Here is a 12,148-nt window from a genome sequence, read left to right on the forward strand (position 1 = left end):
CTGTGGCAGAGGTCAAAGTGGATTAATTTTCATATAAACTTGTTTAGTTCAGTCCCTTTCAAAGTGGAAGGGGGGCTAGCTCAGTAAATGTGGAATGGCTGGTAGACTGTTTAAGAATGAGGTTTTCATAGTTAACTCCGCTTCAGTATGAAATTCAAAACAATGAAGAAGACAGGACTCAAACATCACAGGGAAATAACATACACTTTTACTCTCAAAATAAATACTAATCAATTTTATTTTATAAATACAGATGCTGACTTTTCTTCCAATTACCAACAGATCAGTTTCACATGCCATTTATTATTGGTGGTGGTTTAAAAAATTATTTAAATAACCAGTTAGGTCAGGATAAATGGGCACCATTAGAACTGCTAAAAAAATATAGTTGGATACAATCTTCCAAAACTAATATTCTGGGGGGAAAAAATCTCTGGAATTTTTGAAGTGGGTAAGGGGAAGTAGAGAGAGAAAACACAAGCAAATATTCATCTGATAACATTTGCTGGCTGTTAAGAGTGTTTCGGCTACATGAAAACTGAAAGGGCCCTTAGCAGTTCAGAAATGGACAGGACAGTTTTCAACTTATATTCTCAAAGCAATTTTGATTTTTTAGTGGTTTACAAGAATAATTACAAAGATTAGTAGGAGATAATAACTTCATCCCATATTTTGGCCTTGGCCACTTTAAACAGAGGCAAAACGAAGTCTGCAGCCTTGGGAAATGTCAGAGATTTATTCCTGGAGAATGTAATGCTGTAGGATTTACATATATCCAAGTATGGTGAAAACTGCAGACATCAAACAAACTCAATGAAAATCCAAAATCTAAACAAACCCAAACCTACAAGTGGTGTTCTGAGGCGTAACATCACTGGACACAGTGTGGGTCAGGAAAGTGTGCAGGGAACTAGCCGTCAGTTCTGGGCTACCTGATCACAGTCAATGGTGGGGTTCCATGCTGTGGGGGCGAAAAGCTGTGGACCCCAGAATCAGGGAGTCCATAAATGGGAGACTGAGAGACTGACTGACAAAATCCCAGAGCTCCAGGCTCTACGTGGTTTTGTGGAACCTGAGATCAACGCTGTAAAACATGGGTGCTCCTATATGTGGTCCGGCTGCAGGGCCTAAATCGAATGTACCTTGTCTTCGAGTTTGGCATGGAGTTTAAAGGTCTCTCCCATATCTGAGGAACCACAAATCACACGTGATTCACCTTCCATTGTTCACTACTAATACAGTCCTTCAAAGCCTTTCTTTTGGGCTTGGGAGGTAGATGTTGCTTCACTGGAGGACCCACAGCCCAGTCGGATGTACATCTAAGACCATGTCTAGCTCCACCCTTACTCTAAAATGAAAGACAGTACACTGTCAAGGAAGCCTTGACTCTACAGATGGCTTCTGCTCCAGGTTTGGAGTAGTTCCACCTATTTATGAGAAATAAGATGGATTTCTTCAGATCCAGTTAAAGCTTTTAATTGCTTGCAAGTTGGGTCTGTCTGTCATGCAATGATTCTGTGAGTTCTTTACATGAAAAAAATAACAACATGAACTATTCCATTTAACAATGTAGCTATATATTAAAATTGAGCCCAGGAATGCTTGGACGAAGTATGACAATGATTATGAACCTATGAGTTAAGTTGTTATGCAGGACGAATGAGCTATTACAGAGTACACCTGTGATGGCGTGTTGCTATATACAATACGTAAACTCAAATGAAGTCAACAACATTAGCTTAGATACAGCCACAGGTTTTGCTCAGGCTAGTCCTGTCATGATGTAACATATGGAAATATAGGTTCAAGAGGAATTTCAAAGCTGGGAAAAAAATCAGGTTGAGTGAAGTAAACTCAATTTTTATTCTTCTATATAATACATGGATATAAGCATAAAATCTCCTTAAAGAGCTTGCAACCCTGAGGCGATGTCCTTGGGTAAATAAAGTATACAGCAACAGCAAATGAACTCTGAGCTCCAGGAATGAAAATGGACTTCAAAAACATAATTTAATATTTATGCAATTGCACACATACCAATAGTATTCTATGCCTCATCTAGTCTCTGAATCCAGCAACATCAACTGCCTCACAGTTTGCACACTGGACAGCCTGACTCCCTATGTATATTTCATCATACACAATGCCTCCTCTCCAACTGAAATTTAATAAATTAACATGGGAATTACATATAGGGATTTCTACAAGGTGAGTGCATTGCCAGAAAGCACACCCAGTTTTTGACAACAGCATCTGCCCACATAAAAACTTTGGCCCCCAGAGGGAACTTGATGCTGTCTGACTATAGTAACCTTGGAGGGGAGGGTTCTTGAGGGTCTCCTGGAATCCTCCAGAGGTGAGGTTTTTCATATAATCTGAGGGCTGCTTCAAGGGTATGGCTGGCTGAAAGAGGTGGGAGGTCATGGCAACTGCATTAAAGAACCAGCGAATGTGATGTCCTGTGGTCAGGATGCACAAGGCATCTTCTGCACCAGTGGTGTAACAGCTGGGTTGACGAGCCTGGGAGCAGAGGCCGACGGGCCTCTGTATCGGAGACCACTGTGCTGCTTACACATCAACCTAACGGATGGCCAGAGACCCTTCAGTCAATGGTGGAGACCTTTCACTGAATATTCAATTTTCCCAAAAGTTTCATAAACTATGGTGAGGGCAAATGCTGTGAGAATCTAAAGGCGAGTTCATTATATTATTTATATATTATCATCTTCCCTCTGAGGATAACGTATAAGTGTAAATAAAAAAGCAGACAAATGCCTATAAGGTGACTCAAGCTAGAGAGTGACTTTTGCCTTAAAACAACTGTCAGGCCTGAAAAGCAAAATCTTGCAAGCAAAATCTAACTTTGTCTGGCCCATTGATACACAATGATCCTGAGTCCCTCCTTGATTCACAAAGTCTATTTTTCTGAGGAATATCCTCCATTAATATTCATTGTGTCATAATTACTACAAAAGGTAACCAGTGCAGCTTTATCCTCATTTCAAGCAGTGACTCCATCCTGGTCCTACCATCTGTCTGCTCACTTCACTTATCAGAACTCCTGCGTGGCCTGCGGAAACTGGATACGTTTTCGTTCAGTGCATAGATCCTTCGGGAGAACTCTTCAAATTCTCCCAGAACTTGTTCATCACACTCCACTGCCACAGCACTGTCCACGGGGATGCAGTTAAATGCTTCCAGCTGATCGCCTGAGGTGAAGCCTGTGGCTTCCATTCCGATGATCTCTTCTGCCTGTTCCACGGTGCAGCAGAGCTCGGCTTCCGAGACTGGGTGGAAGCTCCCAGGGAGCTGGGCGCCAGACGAGCTGGCCTGCTCACCAGGCAGGAGGGTGCCGTTGATTGTGGCCGGAGGCCCCGAGAGTGCTTGTCCCTGCTCCTGGCTAGTGTTCACACTCACGTGGCTTCCATTTAAGCTGTCGCCCAGATCTACCCCTTTTTTCTTGTTTTCTTTGGAGAGGTCCAAGGAGGTGTCCAAGGAGGAAGACAGAGATGCTGTCTTTCTGTCAGATTCTCCCGTGGAGGGCACAGGGGTCACAGGCTGGACTAGTGCAGAGTTGTAACTGGGGGGAGGGGTTTTGTACTGGAGTCTCTCATTCTCTGAGCTGGCCCGTTTCCGGTATCCTTTGTCTGGTGAAGGGATCCCCCCAGAGAAGCCTACATCTGCACCCCCAAATATGGAGCTTTGTCTCTTTGGAACAGGGATTGCACTGGAGGTGTGATGTCTGTCACTAGAAGACAAAAACGAAAAGTTACCTTCAACTTCAGAACTTAGCTTAAACCTTCTGGATCAAGAGACAGGAAATAATATATTCAAGTTTGAGAAAATACAAATTGATAATACTCAAATCTTAGTAGTAATTGTCCAAATGCAAGATACAACAAAGTATTATAAGTTTAGCATTGGGAACTTCCTTTAAGAAGGATACAAGACATACTAAAATATATGCAGAGGGGAGTGCCCAGGGTAGAGGCCATGTCATATGGGGAGGAGTCGAGGCAACTGGAGGGATTGGATCTGGAAAGAAAAACATATGAGGATGTGATCAAATTCATATGTCTGTAGGGCTACCAATATTCTTGTTTCTAATATCCAAGTCTTATTTTACCTTCATAAAACAGATACTGTCATTTGGCAGAGAACCTCAAAGACTTGTGCATGATAACCTCAGCGAGGCAGGGGCAAGGCTGGACTAAAACCCATGGCCCATAACTCAGTGGTCCATAGCTTTTGCAAGACCCAAATGCTAACTGCTCATGTTAGACAGCCGGCAGAGGGAGGCCCAAGGAGGTGTGTGTGTGCGTTTCGTGAAAAATCAACTTGGGAGATGACCTCTCCTGTATAATGGTAGTAGGACACATTTTGTAATCCTTGGTCTTCATCTTCCTTCAAACTTGAGTTTTCTCAGGAAGATACATTTGGGCCAGCAATAATAATCACTGTTTGGCTGTACAAAGCATAGTTTCTGAAGTAATTTCATGTCCATCATTTCACTTGGTCCTCACAAAACCCTGTCAAGAAAGCAGGGTATACATTATTACTCTAAATCTGAAATAATAAATAATAATTAGTTAATGGAAATAAGAGTATCCAGACTCTGGAAATGATGGTCATTTTATATCCTGGACTGGTGAAGCCGTCCCGGGAGTACTGATCACAGTTCCAGACATCATGCTTGGCTGAAGCTATCAGCTTCAATACAGCTGTATGAACAAACTGGGTTCAGAGGCAGAGGGAGGTATGAACACAAGGTCCATGTGACATGTGTTCTTCAGATGAGGAAACACACAGAGAAATGGCTCACAAAAAAGGCAGCTACCAGGCAGGAGCAGAGGTTAGACTTGAAACTGCACTCATGCAACAAGTAGCTACTTCATGTGCCAGGCCAGGCCTTGGGGAGAGGAAACAGAGCAGGCCCTGCCTCTGAGGAGCTTCCAATCTTAGGGAAGAAAGACGCCTGCATATATACACCGTACATACTCTATTATATTTTCAAATTACAGACATGAAAAGTGCCCTGCAAAAGAAGAAAGGATCTAGGGTTCCTTCTACCTGTATCCATGGCCACAACCCCGTAAGCCAGCTCCCTGCTCCCTCTCTGCTCAGATTTTTTCTGATGCTGGCTTATCGCTGTGGTCTAAGCAAAGGTTATTCATCTTGAGAAAAGGCAACCACAAGGTCCTTCTAATCTATGCACCCACCAGACTCCCTTGCTTGGTTATAAGTGTTGGTGCCAAGAGTAATTTCATAATTAGGGGTGCTCACTGGGGCACATATAGAACCAGGCAAGTAGACAGTAAATTACTGTTTTTAGTTCTCAAGAAAAACGAAACAGAGCAAAACCTGTTGGCCTTAATCTAGGTTTTCAGTTAATATGTTGTCAAAACTCACAGTAATGGGGTAAAGCTGCACATTTTTGCCAACCTTGTTGTTTTCACTCTGCTACTTGCTGACAGTACCCCTCTCTACATGATTTTGCAGGGGGCCTAGGTAATCAAAACAAAACAGCATCAGCACCACCCAAAGACAAGTCTATTCTGGGCAGAAGGGCCACACGTTCAGTTGCCACCCCACCCAGGAAGGGAGAGAAGCACCAGGTGAGCCTGCCCAGAACACTGAAGATGAGTGGCTGGTATGAGACCCCAGGCCAGGTGCTTAAACTACTCACGGCTATGGAGGCTGAATGACTTGACACCCTCCCTGCCACCATCCGCCCTCCCTCCCGGGGGGACCCTGCTCTGCTTCTCTCAGCTGGGCTCCAGGTGGGCTGATAAAAGGGCATGAGGAACAAGCAGTGCTTAAGACACAACAACAAAGGGGTTTTTATAGTCGTCTTTGCCTCGAAAGCTCTCAACTTTGCATGACAAAAAAGTAATAAAAGTATGAAACCCCCAATCCCTCCCCCAGTTACAGTGAGCAGGGAACTACCCTTCTCTTGAGCATCCAAAATGCTGAATTCTCATATCTGCCCTGTGAAAAAGGTAGGCAGGTAGGAGGTTATGTGATTTCTTCAAGGTTGCAGAACCCACATCTGACTCCAGAGCCCTCACAGTCATTTGCATCTCATGTGGGAAAATCATATTCAAATTTGACTAACATTTGCTAAGAACCAATGTCTGATATTGGAGAAGGCAATGGCACCCCACTCCAGTACTCTTGCCTGGAAAATCCCATGGATGGAGGAGCCTGGCGGGCTACAGTCCATGGGGTTGTGAAGAGTCGGACACGACTGAGCGACTTCATTTTCACTTTTTACTTTCATGCATTGAAGAAGGAAATGGCAACCCACTCCAGTGCTCTTGCCTGGAGAATCCCAGGGATGGGGAGCCTAGTAGGCTGCCGTGTATGGGATTGCACAGAGTCGGACACGACTGAAGCGACTTAGCAGTAGCAGCAATGTCTGATATGCCAGATATCAAGCTGAATGCCATTATACACAGGCTTTCCCATTTAACCCACCCAACCTATAGCTAAGCTCTGGGCTGTTACTCTTTTTTTTTTTTAATTTTTAATTTTATATTGGAATATAGTTGACAATGTTGTGTTAGTTTCAGGTTACAGCAAAGTGGTTCAGTTGTACATACGCATCTATCCATTCTTTTTCAGATTCTTTTCCTATATAGATTGTTACAGAATACTGAGTAGAGTTTCCTGTGCTGTACCGTAGGTCCTTATTGATGTTACTCCTATTTTGATACATGGATTCAAAGGCTTTGCTAGATGGAGACTTTGGCATTTGCTGACATCCTGATTCTGGGATCTTTTCCAGTTTCTCTGAATTTTTATGAGAACTGAGGTAAAGACAGTATCAAATACAATTTAGAAAACCCAAGTAACAATAAAACATTCCCTCTTAAGAACGGTAAGAAGATGAGGTATTAGACAAATAAGGAAGTCTACAGGTCTAACGTTTACCCTAACAATCACACACTGTCTTTCTTCCCCCCATTTGTAGCTATGCGCCATGAAACTTTTCAAAAATTTTTACTAGTCTTTCTTATGATCTTAAAAAGAGTAAGTTGAACAAAAAAGATATATATTTTTTAATTAAAAAAATGTTTTAAAACTTGTTATCTTGGAATATAGTTGATTAACAATGTGATAGTTTCAGGTGTATAGTTAAGTGATTCAGTTATACATATACATGTAGCTATTTATTTATCAATTTAAAAAGGTATTTTCTTGATAACTGTGGGCCATCAATATGAGCACATCTTACTGACTATGACATAGTAGAGCGACTATAGGCCTTCCAGGGGTGTGTTTCTGAGTCTGAAGTCTGCATCAGGCTTTTGTATGTCCTCTCTCACTGTCAGGCTGTTACGTGCGGTCAAGTCAGTGTTTTTGCCTGCAAGGGCTTCTCCTTTTTTTGACATTTGTGTCTTATTTGTTGTGTTCTTATAAAGTAGCTGTCTTGAGAACTGTGTGCAAAGCAAGAATAAATAGGATTTGAGAGATGGACCAGCAGATATCCTGGGTACAATACGCATAATTATATGAGTTTTGTAACATTAGTTTTGCCTGCTCAGAATTAATTTTTTTATTACTTCCAGGATCTTAGCAATGTTCCAAATTTTTAAGATAGCTGAGCTTAAAATAGCTCAAGTATTGAATGACTGTATGAAAATATATACAAACACACATGCATTTTAAATTATTATAATAATTTATTCTCCCTGGACAACTAAAAATATAAACCATATTAAAAACTAAAAATCAGTCAAAAACCTATTGGCCATCAAATAACCACTATTTGGATATTTTCCTTGTAGACTTTGATTTTATATATGTGTTTAATTTAAAAAAGACACAAAACCAATCAAACAACAAAATGAAAGTTGTGTTTGCAGTATATGTACATATATATAAAAAATATATATATACATACACACACTTCTGTATCCTGTTGTTGAAAGTTATTAAAACCTCTTGGTAAACAATTCTAAGTGGCTACTCCATTAAATGAAATTATCAAAAGTTACTTAACCATTTCCTTATGTTTGTGGATTTGAGATATTTCTAAAATTTTATATTAAACTTGCATTTCTGTATAAAAATACAATGCATAGGTTTTTAATAAAATAACTTTTAAAATTTTCATATTTAATAGAAGGTTTCTAGAAGGAATCTTCATTACATGTTTTGGTATTAACTAAATTCTTACCATAAAAAGGAACATTTTACCTCTACTGTTGCCTAAAAAGAGAAAGGCAGCAATTAAAAAGGCAAATGCCCAAAAGCTTTCAAGATTCTTTTTGTCTGATTAGAGTCTGGCTTCATAATTACTTTATCAAGATGGAAAAAGAAGTTGAAATCCTTAGATTTACTAGTTTTTAAGACCAATTTTTAAAGGCAATTGACAACTTACTTATCAAATGAAATTATTACATTATTTAAATTGTGATGAACAACATAAATAATTTCTACTTCTGGAAACAACTAAAGTAAACCTGAGTGTTCTGGGGAGGAGCAGTTGCAGCAGAAAATATGGCATTTCTTTACCCACCACTCCAGCCACAGGTTCCTTGTTCTAAAGCACTAGATTTGGGGACATAAAGCCTGAGGTCTAGCAATTGGACAGAGTCCTCAAAGTTCACTGCACAGTCTCCTTATCACCTGTTTGCTTTGAATGGATGTCTCCTTCAGCTTGGCTTAGGTCCAAACTGGAAACATGACATTTGGGGTTTAACGCTATAATTTAAAGGAATGTATTTAAAAACAACCACCCAAAGATACTGTAATTACAAACTTTCTAGGCCACAGTTTAGTGAAACAAGACATAGACTGAATAACTGAATCATATCAGGGACTGTTAAATAATAATACTCTTTTCTGCTACAAGCACAAAAGGATATCTTAGGATCCCTGACAATAGCATGCGAGGGAGAAGCCAAGTAGTTCAGAGTTTAGAGGTCAAGGAGGACAGTCTGGTTTAAATTTGGCTTCTTTGGATCAAGTCTTCTCTGATGTCTCTAAATTAAGGTCATTAATTTCTTTTTCATTCTGTCTTTATTGCAGTTACTTTTGTTAACTCTTCAGCTATATCCAGAGCTATCTGGAGATAGTAGTGGTGATGAGAAGGGATGCTCAAACGTCTGGATCGGCAACCATGATTGATCCTGTTTATTTGGAGCTATAAATTAAGGCTGAATTCACCACTTATTAGTTATATGACTATAGGCAGTTATCGTCTCTCTGTTCTAGTTTTCTTCTTTTTAAAATAGATTATTGGACTGTGGTAAGGATTAAATAACACACTTCAAACCCTTGGCAGCTGCTGCTGCTGCTGCTAAGTCGCTTCAGTCGTGTCCGACTCTGTGCGACCCCATAGACGGCAGCCCACCAGGTTCCCCCGTCCCTGGGATTCTCCAGGCAAGAACACTGGAGTGGGTTGCCATTTCCTTCTCCAATGCATGAAAGTGAGAAGTACAAGTGAAGTCGCTCAGTCATGTCCGACTCCTAGCGACCCCATGGACTGCAGCCTACCAGGCTCCTCCGTCCATGGGATTTTCTAGGCAAAAGTACTGGAGTGGGGTGCCATTGCCTTCTCCGAACCCTTGGGAGGATGCCTGCCATATATACTGATGACAGTAGTAGCTGTAATTGTGGTTTCTGTTATTATTATTTGCTTCCCTAGGCTCTGGATTCCAAAAGTATTAGCCTCATTTTACAGAAGAGGTTAAAAAAAAAAAAACTTAGTTGCCCAGTCGTGTCTGACTCTTTGTGACCCCATGGACAGTAGCCCAGCTCCTCTGTCCATGGAATTCTCCAGGCAAGCCTACTGGAGTGGGTAGCCATTCTCTTCTCCAAGAATCTTCCCAACCCAGGGATCAAACCCAGGTCTCCTGCATTGTAGGTGGATTCTTTGTCGTCTGAGGCCCACAGAAGAGATAACGGAGACTCAAAGACATTAACATCTTAGACAGAAACACAGGGTAACAAGTAGCAGAGGAAAGACCAGAACCTAGATCTCCTTCCTTCTACTGTTTTCTTCTATACAAAATACTGTTTAAAGTAAGAACAAACTCAGAACTCCTCCCACACACCCACGTCTCCACTCCTGCACATCAGGGAGAGCTGCCTGCACGAATATAAGGAGTCAGGCAAGTATAAAAGAGTGGGGGAGAAAGTACTAAATCAAAGGTTTATCCTGCTCGGGGTGAAACTTCACTCCAGCTTTTTCCTGAGGACATGTGGTGGGGAAGGCTTTGAATCTAGTGGAAATGCTCAAGTGCCTCTATTTACACGCTCTACCAAATGCTGCGGGACTACAAGAGCCCCCCAGAATCCTTGGAGCCACATTCTTATTGTCCCCAAACCTCTGATGTGTCATTTTTCTGTAAGAATACAGTTTCAGGGAAAGGGAATTTTTATAAGAGGGAGAATTTCTCTGCTTCCCCAAGCTAAATGAGGAGGACTCTGTTCAGCACTTCTATAACCATTATACACACACCTCGCCATGAAGCTAATCTGGGAGCAGCAGAACCAGCCCAGTGGACTCCACTACCCCTGCCCCAGCACTCTTGCTCTCTCTTCCTTTTCTGTGGGTTTTACTGCCTGAAACTATGGCCTCTTTTTACAGAAAAGGGACTGAGAGAGAGGAGAACAGGTACGGAAGCATTGGCCCAAAATGTGTTCCTACTTCCACATCTCCTGTATATAATATTCCAGACCCTTACACGTAGCTCTGCCATTATATGAAATACGTGAGCCTGGTGAAGCACTGAACCTATGTTTCATCTCCTGTAAAGTGGGTATATCCATCTAACAGCTGTTGCAGTTAGGATTAAATGGGATCTACAAGTAAAATTCTTAGTACAATGAGTAGGTACTCCATAAATTATTAGTAATAAAACAATAGCAACTGATATTTTATATGAAGTATCTATTAACAGCTTTATACATGGTCTCATTTAATCCTCTCATCCCTATGATGTATTAAGAAAATCACCCTCATTTTGCAGATGAAGAAACTTAGGCACAGAGGTTAGGTAACCTGCCCAAGATCACAAAGAAACTAACTGGTTTTCTTTTTTCGGCCACGCTGGGTCTTTGCTGCTTTCTGCGTGAGCTGCCTCTAGCTGTGGGGAGAGGGGCTGCTCGTTTCGGGGTGTGGGCTTCTCACTGCAGCGGCTTCTCTCATTGTGCAGCACAGGCTCCAGGGCACGTGGGCCCTAGAGTTCGTGGGCTCAGCAGTTGTGCACGGGCTTAGCTGCTCCGCGCATGTGGGATCCTCCCAGACCCTTGTGCCCTGCGCTGGCAGGTGAATTTCTATCCACCATGACACCAGGAAAGTCTTAACTGTGTTTTAACAGAGGGTGTCTGACTAAATAAATGCTAATTTTCTTCTCTTTCCCAATCCATAGGACTTGCCACCAAAACACTCTCCACTTCTATATGAGGGAGCAGTGAGAATCAGAATAATGTTTTTAGGTCAACTGGTTTGATAACTTTTCCTTCTCTTCTTGCCTGCATTAAGTTTGTGGGGCATTTTTACTTCCTAAGACTTGTTACGCTGTCATAAGAATTGTAATGCATTCTAAGTATCTATTATGAACACACATTTTACCATGAACTGTTATAAATGTGGAGACTCAGTGAAAAATGAAATAAAGGAAAGAATGTAAAGATTTTCCACCTCAAGAGCATTCTTGAAGCTGGGGGGAATTTTTAGCTCTCTGAAAAGTTTTTTTCTCTGTTCTCTCTCAGATTCGCTTGTGCTTGTTTTATCTGTCTACAACCAGATCTCACACTGTAAAGTATTAGGAAGGAGTACAATTCACAGACTCAAATATGTGTCTTTCCCTCCTACAAAATGTTTCCTCCGAGGAACATTACTAGATCACAGCTGGTCAAAACGCTAAATCTTGATTGTCTGGAACCTGGCCAAAATCTACAGCTACAACTCGGTGGAATAAGAATACTTAAAAAGAAGGAAAAAACCCCACACTTTTAAATAACATTTGATCTTCTTCTTTCTCCCCCTTGTAGCAAGCTATGACCTCATGGCAGTGAGACCTCTCCATGGAGGTGTTTAAGTTGGTTTACAGCCATTAGAAATGTTTGAAGCTCTAGGTACTCCTCTGTGCCAACAGCATGTCAACTGTGCTAAAAAGCAATAATAGTTTCT

General features: G+C 41.4%; 1 protein-coding gene across 2 annotated transcripts in view; it reads right to left on the reverse strand.

The window, feature by feature from the left end:
- Positions 1-219: 219 nt before the first annotated feature.
- Positions 220-12,148, reverse strand: part of UVRAG (UV radiation resistance associated) — a 329,275-nt gene continuing 317,346 nt past the window's right edge. Inside the window, exon 15 of one of the 2 annotated variants that reach the window (XM_027562853.1) lies at positions 220-3,748. In XM_027562853.1, coding sequence (XP_027418654.1) covers positions 3,046-3,748 — 703 coding nt within the window. In that variant the 3' untranslated portion in view covers positions 220-3,045. The remainder of the gene's footprint in view (positions 3,749-12,148) is intronic. The other variant, XM_027562854.1, reaches the window with a different exon arrangement.

The sequence above is a fragment of the Bos indicus x Bos taurus genome, chromosome 15 (genome assembly GCF_003369695.1).
Source record: "Bos indicus x Bos taurus breed Angus x Brahman F1 hybrid chromosome 15, Bos_hybrid_MaternalHap_v2.0, whole genome shotgun sequence".
Taxonomy (NCBI): domain Eukaryota; kingdom Metazoa; phylum Chordata; class Mammalia; order Artiodactyla; family Bovidae; genus Bos; species Bos indicus x Bos taurus.